This window comes from Balaenoptera musculus, chromosome 10 (genome assembly GCF_009873245.2).
Source record: "Balaenoptera musculus isolate JJ_BM4_2016_0621 chromosome 10, mBalMus1.pri.v3, whole genome shotgun sequence".
In the NCBI taxonomy this organism is placed as follows: Eukaryota; Metazoa; Chordata; class Mammalia; order Artiodactyla; family Balaenopteridae; genus Balaenoptera; species Balaenoptera musculus.
In genome coordinates, this window is record NC_045794.1 from 6,374,766 (window position 1) to 6,386,821 (window position 12,056).

The following is a 12,056-nucleotide window of genomic DNA, read 5'->3' on the forward strand; positions in this document are numbered from 1 at the left end:
TGGGCTCAAGTTCTCAACAACTGGGCCTGGAGGGTTTGAAGAACGCTGCTGACCCGAGTTCCCCTCCTCTGAAGACCTAAGTGGGGTTGTTTGGGCTTCTTCCTGCTCTGCACCCCAAGTGTTCCCGCCCACAGTCCAGGCCAGAAAGAAGCCCAAGGACAAGGGGCAGAAAGCTCCTCAGGCGCCTAAAGGTATGCCCCGTAATCCCCCTGACGAGTGAAGGTACAGTGAAAGCGAGGGAGCTGGCAGGACAGCCGCCGCTGGTCTCACCCCCGGCCCAGCCTGGCCGCATCCTCTGCGGCTTCTCACCCACCAGAGCTCTGACAGCCCCACTGCGGTACCACTGAGGTGCTGGGCTTGAACTTGAGTTAAGAAGGCCACGCGTGGAGATAGAGGGAAGGTAAGGTGACCAGAAGGAGACAGGAGGGTTGAAACTGAACAGGGAAAAGAGCAAAAGTGAAGCCAGACACAACACTGTAGATGAACGACACTTCAGTAAAATAAGTTAAAAAAAAAAAAAGTAATGCCAGAATCCTACTTGGTCTTTTCTCCATTCTCCTTTATTTCATAAACACCTAGTTACAAGCTGCACAAATCAAAAAATAAAGGCAGAGAAGGATGTGGGGCAGATTTTTATGATGCGTAGCGGCTGGGAAGGGAGACCCGGTTGGGAACCGGTCCTTCCCTCCACACACAGCCCTGGACCAGGGCTATGGCCCCTGCAGCGGGGAATCTGGGGAGGAGGTGGGCAAAGATCCAGGGTCGCTGAGGCCCCTAAACCCAGAGCCCACCCCAAAAGCCCCTTCGATGCATGGCAGGGGTAGAATGGGGAAGGGAAGGAGTTTCAGAGATGGGGCAGCAAAGTGAAAAATCAAGTTAGTGGATACAGAAGAAGTGGAGTCATCATGGTAAGGAGATTAAAGAAGGAAAACGTAGGTAAAGGGGCAGTGAAAGGTTCTCGCTGAGACCCCCAGGGAGAGGTGGGGGCCAGCTGGCCTGTTAATTTAATATTAAATTGGGAGTGGGAGTTGAAGAGGAAAAGTTATTTCAGGGGATGATTTCTCAGCCTCTCAGCCCGTACCTGGAGGGGGAAAAGAGATGAGCACAAGTCAAAAAGAAGACAAAATATAAAAGCCAGGGGTGGTGCCTAATCCCCTATTCCGGTGAGGACACTCTTCTGTCTTTCCGTACCAACTAAAACTTCCACTGTCAAAGGCGGTGTTTGCTGGGCACGTGGGCTGCTTCTGCCTCAAGGCTGAGGGCCGGGCACCGTACCCTTCCCGCCCCCGCCCGTGCCTGAGGCCTCAGCCCCCTCAGTACTTACACGAGAGGCCGAGGGCCCGGGGCCCTCACCAGTCATAGCGGCGGGACTGTCGGGAGGGGGAGTCCTCGGGTCCCTGGATGGCCAGGCGGGGAGGCCCCTCAGCCCTCCGTCCCCCACCGCCTGAAGCCTCGTGCCTCCGAAATTCCAGGGGGCGCTGCTGCCGGTATCGGGAAGTCTCCCTCCGCCACTCATCATCAAAGGCCGCGGCCTCACCTGGGGGGGACACGGAGACCACACACGACACCCGTGTACCGCCTGGCTTCCCCGGGCAGACCCGGGGCCAGACGCGGGCCGTGAGCCACAGGCTCTACGACCAAAACCCAGGGCGAAGGCTGAAAGGCTGTGTGGGGGGATGTGCTGGGGAAGGGAAGCGACTTATTTAGCAATTTTGGATTCAACATGGCTCCTGGAAGCATGGAGGCAATGGAGGCAATCATGGCTCCTGGAAGCATGGAGGCAATCAGGAATGGGATAATTACTTAGTTACTTAGTGCAGTCCCACGCACACTGGAAGTATTTAATAAATATTTGTTGACTTCAAAAAAATAAGTAAGAAGAACTAAAAAACCGGATCCAGATGGAGACGGGTAGATTACTATCAGTATCTGACTTAGGTGACAAAGTTTGCCCTCCGCGGTGAGGACACTGCCGGCACTGGCTTAGCCCTAAGCTGACAAAAAGGCTCCGAGTGAGTTAAGAACGTGGGGCTCATCCATAACCTTGCCCAAGAAGTATCTACGGAGGTAGGGAGAGCAAGCCGCTATCGCCTAGCTCACGGGGCCGGGGCCGGGGCTGCCGGCCAGGAGGCGGGCAGGCCGAGCAGCGGGAAGGAGGGCTCACTCTCATCCAGGTTGATGTAGTCCTGCCGCTCCTCCTGGTCCCCCGTGCGGTGGTTTCGGGAGCGCTGGAGGATGTGGGCCCGGTCTCGGATGTGATGTCCGATGGACATCTGCTCCAGCCCACTGTCCGAGTCCCGTACAGTCCTCCGAGTCTCCCGGATCTGGGGGGAGGCAGAGCATGGCACACTGAGCGGCTCCTTCCAAAGCCCGGCCACACCAGCCCAGAAAGGCCGCCCGGGACCCAATCCTGAAAAAAGCAGCCAGGATTTCTGTGGGGGCCATCCGATCGTGCCTCCTCTGGGATAGGAGGAGCCCTCCAACTCACCCCGCCTGGGGCCGAGCGCATCTCTGCTGTCTCTTGGTAGACCTTGGGTGCGCCGGCGCCCGTGTTGGAGTAGGAGATGACAGTGGAGGATGAAAAGGTCTGGCAATTACCTCCAGCTGTCATGTGCTCCTGAGGAGGGAAGGGAACAGCAGGGCTGTGTGGGGAGGGGTTCGCCTCCGGAGAAGGGATCCCTCCCTTCAGCCGCCTGTGCCTGCCCACATCTTTCTCATAAAACGTGAGAACCAGCAAAACATCAGGACTCATCATTACCCCCCAAATTCCTCTGAGTCCAACACTACGCCAGAAGGACCTGAAGAGATGGAGCCTTAACTGCACGCTTCATAAGGTGCACTGCTGCTTCCCACTCAGGAACCCGCACTCTCCGGGTCCAGTGGCCTTATCCAGCTTGCACGCTCCACAAGTACGCCCTTCCCCACTCCCGCCTCTGGGGGCTCAAGGTGTTGCCAGCCATCACTGGGAACAGGGCCAGGGAAGGGGATGGGGTGGGGCAAGAGTCTCACCATGTTCCCAATCATGTCGTTCATCATCCCAAACATGTCCATGAAGCCGCCCGACTGGAGCAAAGAGACGGAACAGAGAGTCAGGAAGCAGGGCCACGATCAGAGGTGAGCGCGCTCAGGCTCCCACGGGCTACATAGCTACACGTTCCCTCTCTCCGTTTCCTTCACATCTAGCAGCTGCTCTTCCTCATTCCTCGTGAACAGGACCAGAAGAGGCGTGCTTCTCTCCATGCTTCTCTTCCTGTATGCCGCTGCCCTCCTCCTCTTCAGTCTCTATGGCTGCTCTGATCCCATGTTCCTTCTCCTGGCTGCCCTATTTCCTCCTACCTTTAGGAAGCAAGCCAATATCACTGGATTTTAACCTATAAGGGGTTGGTTCTGAAACTGTAGAAAAATCTTCTACAAGCCATCTCTATTTCGCCTTTCAACAGCACCTCCTTCCTCAAAAGAACAATTATATCAGGCAATTATATCTTCCTAATGGGTACGGCTCCTAGAAGTACAGGAGCCAGTAAGTTACCATCGTGAACTCATAGGACTCAGCACACAGCAGGCCCAGAGCTCTGTGAACACTACATGAGGATTCTAGGGTTACCCATAAGGCTATCCAGAGAGGCACATTTGGAAGTAATATCTAAGGGTATAGAGCATGTCTGAGATGGAAGGACGCAAGGGGATGAGGACTCACCATTCCCAGCATCCCGAAGGGGGAGACAGCCCCAGCCTACAGGAAGACGTAAGGAACAGAAATTAGGGACTACATCCTATCTCATTACCATCCCAAACCAAGCCCATGGCCTCTGTTGCTTTACCATCCTCCTCTCAAAAGGGGATCACAAAGTCTGTTTCTCCAGACCCCTTTCCCCACTCCTAGAAGGCACTCCACTTGCTAAGTTGGCCGTTGTACAAGAAAAATCAAGCACTTTATTGACCATGCTCCAACCTTTTTTCGGGTCTCAGGTCTGTTGCAGCACCATTACCTGCATCCTGCGGCTGGCAGGCCTGGTCCCTGGCATGTTGCCATCTGTGATGCTGAGGAAGGGGCTGTATCCAAAGCCGCCCGACAACATCCGGTTCATGTGCTGACGGTGAATGGCAAAGGGGTCCCTGTGCAGGGAGTATACAGTGCGGGTGGCAGAAGGGCCAGCAGTCAGCACCTCCCACCCGCCCCTCCCCCGAAGAAGAGCCATAGGGAACCAGTGGCACAGATTTCTCCTCGAAGTCTGAGCTGGGGCTGAGTGGCCACCAAGTTGTGATCAGTGCCCGCGACGGGAGCCCAGATGTCTGGCTCAACTAGTCAGAGACCTGAAGTGGAGCGGATGCGTGCTCTAGAGCAGGAGGGGGAGGGGATACTCACATCAGGAACATGGGGTCCTCAGGCTCCACGTCCCTCATGAAGCGGAACATCCTGATTTTAGCTCCAGGGGGCTCCACACTGTGAAGATGTGGAGGCTCAAATGTTGGAGGCGGCCAGGCTTTTCGCACACCCGCTCAGGGCAGGGACTCTCAGCGCATGGTCCCCTTCCGAATACTGGAACTGGCCCCCCAAACTCCAGGGAGACCCTTCTGCAGGTGTTCAACATCACCCTCTAGGGAAAGCAGAGCTCTTCAAACCTCTCCCCGAAGGAGGATCATGGAAAATTTTTCCAAGCCTGTTTTCTGCCTCCCCCATTCAGAGCCATCCTCTTCCCAAAGCCCTGGCCAGAAGCATACTCCCCTTCCCCCAACGCCACCTTTCCGCAGGTGAATCCCCAGTGCCGGCCCTCCGCCCGCATTAATGACCCCCACCCCGCCCCCTCCTCACACCCGGCCGCGGCCAGGCCTCCCCCGGGCGGGCCTCACCGTCCCCTCGGCGCCTGGCGGCGGCACCCCCCCAAGCCCTGCCTCCCTGCCGGGCGAGCAGGAGAGGCAGGCCTGACCCGCTCCCCTCCCCGCAACCCAGGCTCCCGGGGACCCTGCAGCCCCACAGGCCTCTCCCGCCCCGGACCGGCTGCCCGCTCCGCTCGAGCCTCACCGGTCCCCGATCCGGACTCAGCGGCCCATCCGGCCGGTCTCGCCTCTCGGTGCGCGGCAGGATCGGGGCTTGCGGCCCCGGACGCGGAATTGGTCCGGGCGTGAGCTCCTCGGCCTCCCGCACCGCCTCCTCGCACAGCTGCCACCTCTGTGCCCCCCCCTCGGCCCACTGAGCCCGAGCCCCGGCCAGGCCCGGGCGGAAGTGACGTCACGACGGGACAGCCCACCCCCTTGGGCCTGCGGAGCTCCGCCCACGGGCGGGCTTGGGGCGCGCGCGCGCGCGCGCGCGTGAGGCTGGCTCCCGGGCCGCGGAGCTGGGAGTCGCGGAGTCTACCGGGACCAGGGGAGGGGAGGCCTCGTTAGTAACCTGGATTTGGGTCTTGTGGACTGGAGGAGGCTCCCTGTAAGGGTGTGAGGGAGGAGCAGAGGAGTCCATCGCCGCGAGGGGAGGAAGACGGAAGAGGACGCGGGCAGATTTCCATGGGGGAGGGCGGGCTCCTCACGGGCCCCACAAGGTGGGGCGGATCCCTGGGGGAGCAATAAGCAGATTTCTACCCGGGAAGCTTTCATCCCAAGAGGGAGGAAGGGCGGCAGTTCTACGGGGGAGGCGCTAGGGCCAGTCCCCTCGAGAGGAGGCGCGTTCCAGGCAGGGGCGGGGCCCTCGTAGTGACGTAGGAGAGGAGGTGACAGTTCTGCCCAGGTCTTCCTCTGGCTTCGAGAACTCGGGCTGGAGCAAAGAGAATCCAGGTTGGGGACCGGCCGCCAGATGGCGCTCTTCGGCCAGGCTAGAAGTGCAGCCCCTTGGGAACTGGCGTTGGCGAGGCTCCCGGACCGCCCCCCCTCAGTTACTCTGCTGTGAAGGGTCACACTGGGGAGAGGCCCTAGTTCTGAAACCTTTTCGTTTAATGCCATTCTCCGCTTTCTCGTCTCTAACTCCTGTATCCTCAGGAGCTCCCAGTCCGCACTGATCTTTTCTTGCCTCGAGTCAAGTAGGTAGGTAGGTCAAGGGTCTAACGTTTGGGAGAAGAAAGGGGTGGAGCGCTCCATTAACCAAGCTCACCCAGGGGCAGAGTTGCAGACAGGCCCAGGAGACCTGACTCGAAGGCCAAAGACTGACACTTTGACATACTAAATGTCTTGCATAAAATCTGGCCCAACTGGAGAGAAGGGCCCTCCCCCTGGGTGTCAGGGGATTTGGACTGTCCCGGGTGGACTTTAGACTGGACCCCTCCAGACTCCAGCTCTCCTGGTTCTTTACACTGGCCGCTAGCCACGTTAGCGGGCCTGACGTCTGTGGGCCCGACAGTGAGAGACTTGTTCCCATCCCCAGCACTTCCCTGGGGAAGAAGGTGAAGGGGGTCCCTGGTGACTCAGGAAAAGGTGGTGGGAGTGGGGCTTCTCAGGTTTCTTTGGACTTGATCATTATTAAAGAGGAAAAACACGATAGTGGAGACAGAGGGGAACAGAGAGAAATTAGAAGCTGGCAGACTGGCAAAGCTAAAGCCAAAGACAGAAAAAAAAGAAAATGTATTTTCCATTGATATTTCTGGGGAAGAGACTTAGTAAAATCTTTTATCTTCCAGATGCTCTATCTCTAAACATGCCGCCATGCAAGTGCCCCTTTTCCTCTTGCTCCCAAACAAAAGCATTTTGACATGTGATCAAGAGTTGTCCCAGGAGAGTTCTGCAGCCCAGACTCAAGGAAGAGTGGGCCTTACCTTCCAGCCTCTCCCTCCTCATTTCATGTCCAGCCTTCCGCAGAGATGCATAGGAGATGCAGCTTAGCTTCTAGCCTCCTCCTTTGGTCTTTTCCCATTACCTGGTATCCTCTGCCTTTAGGTGTCTAGAGCTCTTTCTCTTCTTCCTTCCAAGACTTAAGAATGTGATATCAGGGACTTCCCTGGTGGTCCAGTGGTTAAGACTTTGCGCTTCCACTGCAGGGGGCACGGGTTTGATCCCTTGTCAGGGAACTAAGATCCCGCATGCCACACAGTGTGGCCAAAAAAATAAAATTAAAAAAAAAAATCTGGTTATCAGTCATTTTTACCTTTGCATGATTTTAAATCAATTACCTCTCCTAGGAATATTTACAAATTACAGTTTAGCATCTAACTATGACCTGGGCTTTGTCTCAGGTTAAAAAGAGATCCTTGGGACTTCCCTGGTGGCGCAGTGGTTAAGAATCCGCCTGCCAATGCAGGGGACACGGGTTCGAGCCCCGATCCGGGAAGATCTCACATGCCGCGGAGCAACTAAGCCCGTGTGCCACAACTACTGAGACTGCGCTCTAGAGCCCATGAGCCACAACTACTGAGCCCGTGTGCGACAACTACTGAAGCCCGCGCGCCTAGAGCCCGTGCTCCGCAACAGGAGAAGCCACTGCAATGAGAAGCCCGCTCGCCACAACTAGAGAAACCCGCGTGCAGCATCGAAGACCCAATGCACCCAAAATAAATAAATAAAATTAAAAAAAAAAAAAGAGATCCTTGAACAGATGGGGATGAAGGAGGAAATGCAGAGCTCATTTTCAGAGTGCCCAGCGATGGACCGTATAGGCAGCCATCCGCTCCAGGAACTGAAGGAATGTAATTTTACAAGTAACTTTTCTGTCCCCCAGACACAGTTTGTGTCTGTCTTCCTTCTCCATCACCTTCCCATCCCTTCCGTTCCCCCTCCCTCCCCCCTTCCTTCCTTCCTTCCTTCCCTCCTTCCTTCCCTCTGTCCCTCCTTCCTTCCTTTCTCACATCTCTGTCCAGTGAATTCTGATGAACAGAAATTCCTCAGTCATCAGAGTTTCCTGTAGATGATAAGATGTAGGAGGGAGGGTGGGCCCTGCCAGGGGTGAGGCTGAACTCAAAAGGGGATAAGCATTGTTGGGAAGGAAGAGAAAGAGTGGTTTCTCTTCACTGCTTTATCTGATGGAGCCAAAGTCAGGAAGTCCTTGAGAGAGTAGAGCTGGGACAGAAAAGGGGCCCTTGTTAGATGTGAGCTCATGCATCTGGAGCAATCCCAGGGCAGTTGGCTACTGGAGCAGAGTGAGGATGGGGCGATGATGGAGTTAGGGGACACTGGATTCCAGCCTGAGCCAACGTGAATGGGTGTGATTTGTGTATGTGTATGTGCATGTGTATGGGGGGGGGGAGATAAACCCTGACAATTAGCACTAAGTTGCCCCAGGTAGAGAGACTGAGTTGTATAGTGGACACCAGATCAGAGTGAGATTGAAAAATGACTCAGGAACATGTTTTTAAAAACCAGCTTTTCAGTTTGTTTTATATTCACATCCATTCAACAAATATTTATTGAATGCCTACTGTGTCAGGCACTGTTCCTGGCTCTGGAGATATAGTGATACACAGAGAGAAAAATAAAGCAGGTTGGAAGTTGGGTAGAGGAACAGGCAAGCAGCTGGGAGGTGGTGGTTGCTTTTAGGGTGACTAGGGATGGCCTCATTGATGAGATGACTCTTAAGCCGACTGGGGTTAAGACATTCTGGGCAGAGGAAAAAGCAAGTGCAAAGGCCCTGAGGCAGAAGTATGCTTAGTGTGTTCACGGAACAAAGAAGCCAATGTGCCTAGACTGATGTGAATGAAAGGAAGAGCAGTAGTGAGAAACAAGGCACAGAGCAAAAAGGAAGCCAGATCCCGTGGGACTTTGTAAGACCTACAAAGGACCACTCTGGCTGTTGTACGGAGAATAGACCACTGGGGGGGGGGGCCACAGCAGAAACAGAAGGACCTAGCGTGCTGTAGCCATAATCCAGATGGCTTAGAGTAGGTTAGAAACAGTGGAGGCGAGAAATGGTCAGATTCTAGGTATGTTTTGAAGATGGAGTTAACAATTTGCTGATGGTTGGATGCAGTACAAGGGAGAAGAGTCAAGAATGCCTCCAGGGGGAGTTCCCTGGTGGTCCAGTGGTTAGGATTTGGCACCTTCACTGCTGTGGCCCTGGGTTCAATCCCTGGTCAGGGAACTAAGATCTCCACAAGCCGCAAGGCATGGCTGGAAAAGAAAAAAAAAAAAAAGAATGACCCCAGGGTTTTTTGACCTGGGCAACTGAATGAGAAATAAATGACCATTCTGCTTGCCACACTGTACTGTGTGCATATAGGATTAGCTTGAGAACATATGGAAATTGTGTCTGGCTGAAATTGTGATCCTAACCCCATGGTTACACAGGATAACCGAGTGGACAGTCTTCCCTTTAGAAGCTAGCCACCCAAAGCAGGAGGAGAACAGGAATACGTGAATCCTATGCCTAGTTCGACCATAAGATATTAGATGTTTGACCACCTTGGGCAGGTATGCTAATGTTAACGGTTGGCATTAGCAGTGGAGTTTTAAGTCCTAAGAACTTCCTGTCGTCTGTTGATCATTTCAAGAAGGCATCCCCAAGGAGGCAGCGTGATGTCTCGTGATTAACGCGGGCTTTAAGGATTGAAGTTTGTGCTACCTGTGTGGTAGTTCCTGTCAGTAAACATTTATGGAGCTCCTACTATACGCCAGGCACAGTGCAAGGTGCTGGAGATGAAAAGACAAGTAAGACATGGTCTCTGCCCAACAGGGTTCACAGTCTGGTGACGGTGGCCAACATGGAATCCATGATAATCCTGGGATGAAGGCCGCCATAGGAAGATGTATATTAAAAGGGCGAAAGTGGTTCAGAAGGGGGAGTGAGTGGCTTGGGGGGTGGGGTAGGGCAGCCAGAAGAGCATTTCAAGCGGAAGGTGAGATCAATGCAAAGGCACAGAGGTAGGCCCCACTGGGGAGGAACTATGAGGAGTAAAAAAAATGCTGCAGCAAAACTTTTGAGGGAAACTTGGTGAGAGCTAAGGCTACAGAGGTTAAAAGGGACCAGACCTTGAAGGGCTGGGTTTGCTTCTGGACTTTATCCTATAGGCCTGGGGAAGCTATCAGAAGGTTTTATGGAGGGAGATGACAACTGTCTATTTGTATCTTAGGCAGAAAGGCAGTTTATGCATTTCAGCAAACATTTTTGAGCTTCTACAATATGCCAGGTACAGCGGTAGGTGCTGAAGATACAACAACTCTTAAATCATGATTGAAAACCCAAATTAATTAAGCGTAAAGTCAGTGAGTGATGTTGACCCTTGGAGCAGGGGCAGGACTGGGCTTGGAGAGAAGAGGAGGTGCTCAAGGAACCTTTAGAAAGTGAAATGTGAAGGATCTAGGGAAGGAAGGAAGAGGCGGCGTCTCGGATGACCCCTTGGCATGAATGAATGGGTGGGGGACAGGATCTTTAACTGAAATAGAAAAATGGGGGAGTTGCAGTTGGAAGGCATGGGGTTGAGGCGCTGTGGAGGATCCAGGGAGAGAAGACAGAAGGGAATTGGAGTCATGACTCGCACTCAGGAGAGAAGCCGGCGCTGGAGATATGGGTTTGAGAGTCATCAGGGCTTGAGGTGTGCGTTGGCAGTGGGACTTGCACCAGTGGAGGTGCATGATGGAGTCGCTTAGGGAGACTGAGTGAGAACAGGACCCCTGAGACCTGAGCCACCTGCATGGGTTCAGTTGGCACCGTTGACTGAATAACCTCCTCCTGGTTATTAAGTCCTCCCTCAGCCTTTTACCTTCTGGGCAAAATAAGCCTCTAGCTGTCACTCCTGGTCCCATCTCCCCTAGCCTTTTCACGTTCACTTTCCTCTACTCTGGGTCAGCCACATCGTCTGTTTCATCTGTGAAAATGTGGAAATCCTGAGCAATCATGCACCTGTGGTAAAGTACATGACAACAGTGGCCCAGGTGACCTTCCAACATGGCAGCCAGAATTGCTTTTGACTTTCCATGTACAGAACACTGGGGATGGAGACAAGAAACGAGATAGAAAAAGAAAAGGCAGTTTAGGGCCAAGGTCTGAAGTGGTGCTGTCCAATATGGTAGCCACTAGGGCTATTTAAATTGAATTAAAATTGGAAATTCCCTGGCAGTCCAGTGGTTAGGACTCAGCGTTCTCACTGCTGTGGCCCGGGTTCAATCCCTGGTCAGGGAACTAAGATCCCACAGGCTGTGCAGCATGACAGAAAAATAAAATAAAATAAAATAAAATAAAAAAGAATGAGGTAGACTTCTATTTAAAATAAATAAATAAGGGACTTCCCTGGTGGCACAGTGGTTAAGAATCCACCTGCCAATGCAGGGGACACGGGTTCGATCCCTGGTCCTGGAAGATCCCACATGCCGCGAGCTACTGAGCCCATGAGCCACAACTACTGAAGCCCGCGCGCCTAGAGCCCATGCTCTACAACAAGAGAAGCCACCGCAATGAGAAGCTCACGCACTGTAAGGAAGAGTAGCCCGCGCCCAGCAACGAAGACCCAACGCAGGCAAAAAATAAATAAATAAATTTAATTAAAATTAAAGTAAAAAACGCAGTTCCTCAGTTGCACTAGCCGCATTTCAAGTATTCAGTAACTACACGTGGCTTGTGGCCACTGTATTGGAAACTGCAGATATAGAACATTCCCGTCATCACAGAAAATTTTATTGGACGGAGTCCAGCCTAACTAAATCTAGGAATCCATCTCCTCTCAACTCTCTACTCTCTTGAGTTTTGAAAAGATTTTTTTTTTTAAGCAAAGGAAAAATGAGGAATAGCAACGAGGTCATTGGGAGCGGAATGGGATGAAGAGTATAGTGAGGAGTGGAGAGGCCCAACTTTCAGGTTTCTGTCCTCCCATCCTTGAATGATAGCTAACGACGCCTTCCTCAGCACTTAACCTATCAGATAAAGAGGCAAACTGAAAAAACCCAGGAAGCTGAAGAGGGGGAAAAATTCACTGAAGAATGAGATGGAAATAGTTATAGAGTTGAACACCTTCTACAGAGTAGTGAGGGAATTGCTGGGATGTCCGAAGTCATAGTTTCCACGGGGGCTCGGGCCTCCCCTATTCTCACCTGGCCTTCCTTTTCCCACCTCCAGAAAATGTGTAAGAAGGCACAGGTTTCCCCATTCAACCAGTGGAAAATTCTCCGTTGAATTGTGGACTAAAAGAACTCTAGGAATAGGCAAGCTT

General features: G+C 53.3%; 1 protein-coding gene and 1 long non-coding RNA gene across 3 annotated transcripts in view; both read right to left on the reverse strand.

Moving 5' to 3' along the window:
- Nucleotides 1-540: 540 nt before the first annotated feature.
- On the reverse strand, nucleotides 541-5,194 carry MLF2 (myeloid leukemia factor 2). 2 transcript variants are annotated; one of them, XM_036865180.1, is made up of 9 exons: nucleotides 5,024-5,194; nucleotides 4,367-4,444; nucleotides 3,990-4,116; nucleotides 3,698-3,733; nucleotides 3,010-3,063; nucleotides 2,489-2,617; nucleotides 2,165-2,324; nucleotides 1,325-1,537; nucleotides 541-1,081 (listed from the first exon to the last, which is right to left on the reverse strand). In XM_036865180.1, the coding sequence occupies exons 2-8, from the start codon at nucleotides 4,414-4,416 to the stop codon at nucleotides 1,350-1,352; spliced, it is 744 nt and encodes a 247-aa protein (XP_036721075.1). In that variant the 5' UTR covers nucleotides 4,417-4,444; nucleotides 5,024-5,194; the 3' UTR covers nucleotides 541-1,081; nucleotides 1,325-1,349. The 2 variants fall into 2 exon arrangements, with proteins under 2 accessions (XP_036721075.1, XP_036721076.1); XM_036865181.1 differs by having other exon boundaries at nucleotides 4,367-4,598; nucleotides 5,024-5,193.
- Nucleotides 5,195-5,974: 780 nt separating this feature from the next.
- The window catches only part of LOC118901715, a 63,297-nt gene continuing 57,215 nt past the window's right edge, over nucleotides 5,975-12,056 (reverse strand). Inside the window, exon 5 of the long non-coding RNA XR_005021456.1 lies at nucleotides 5,975-6,895. This is a non-coding gene — a long non-coding RNA (uncharacterized LOC118901715). The remainder of the gene's footprint in view (nucleotides 6,896-12,056) is intronic.

What these genes read in the sequence shown, in the direction of transcription:
- MLF2 (XM_036865180.1), bottom strand. Translation starts at nt 4,416, where the DNA reads ATGTTCCGCTTCATGAGGGACGTGGAGCCTGAGGACCCCATGTTCCTG. An exon ending in ACGACATGATTGGGAACATG is followed by an intron (nt 2,618 to 3,009) that starts GTGAGACTCTTG and finishes TTCCCTCCTCAG; the next exon opens with GAGCACATGACAGCTGGAGG. An exon ending in CTACATCAACCTGGATGAGA is followed by an intron (nt 1,538 to 2,164) that starts GTGAGCCCTCCT and finishes TGTCCCCCCCAG; the next exon opens with GTGAGGCCGCGGCCTTTGAT.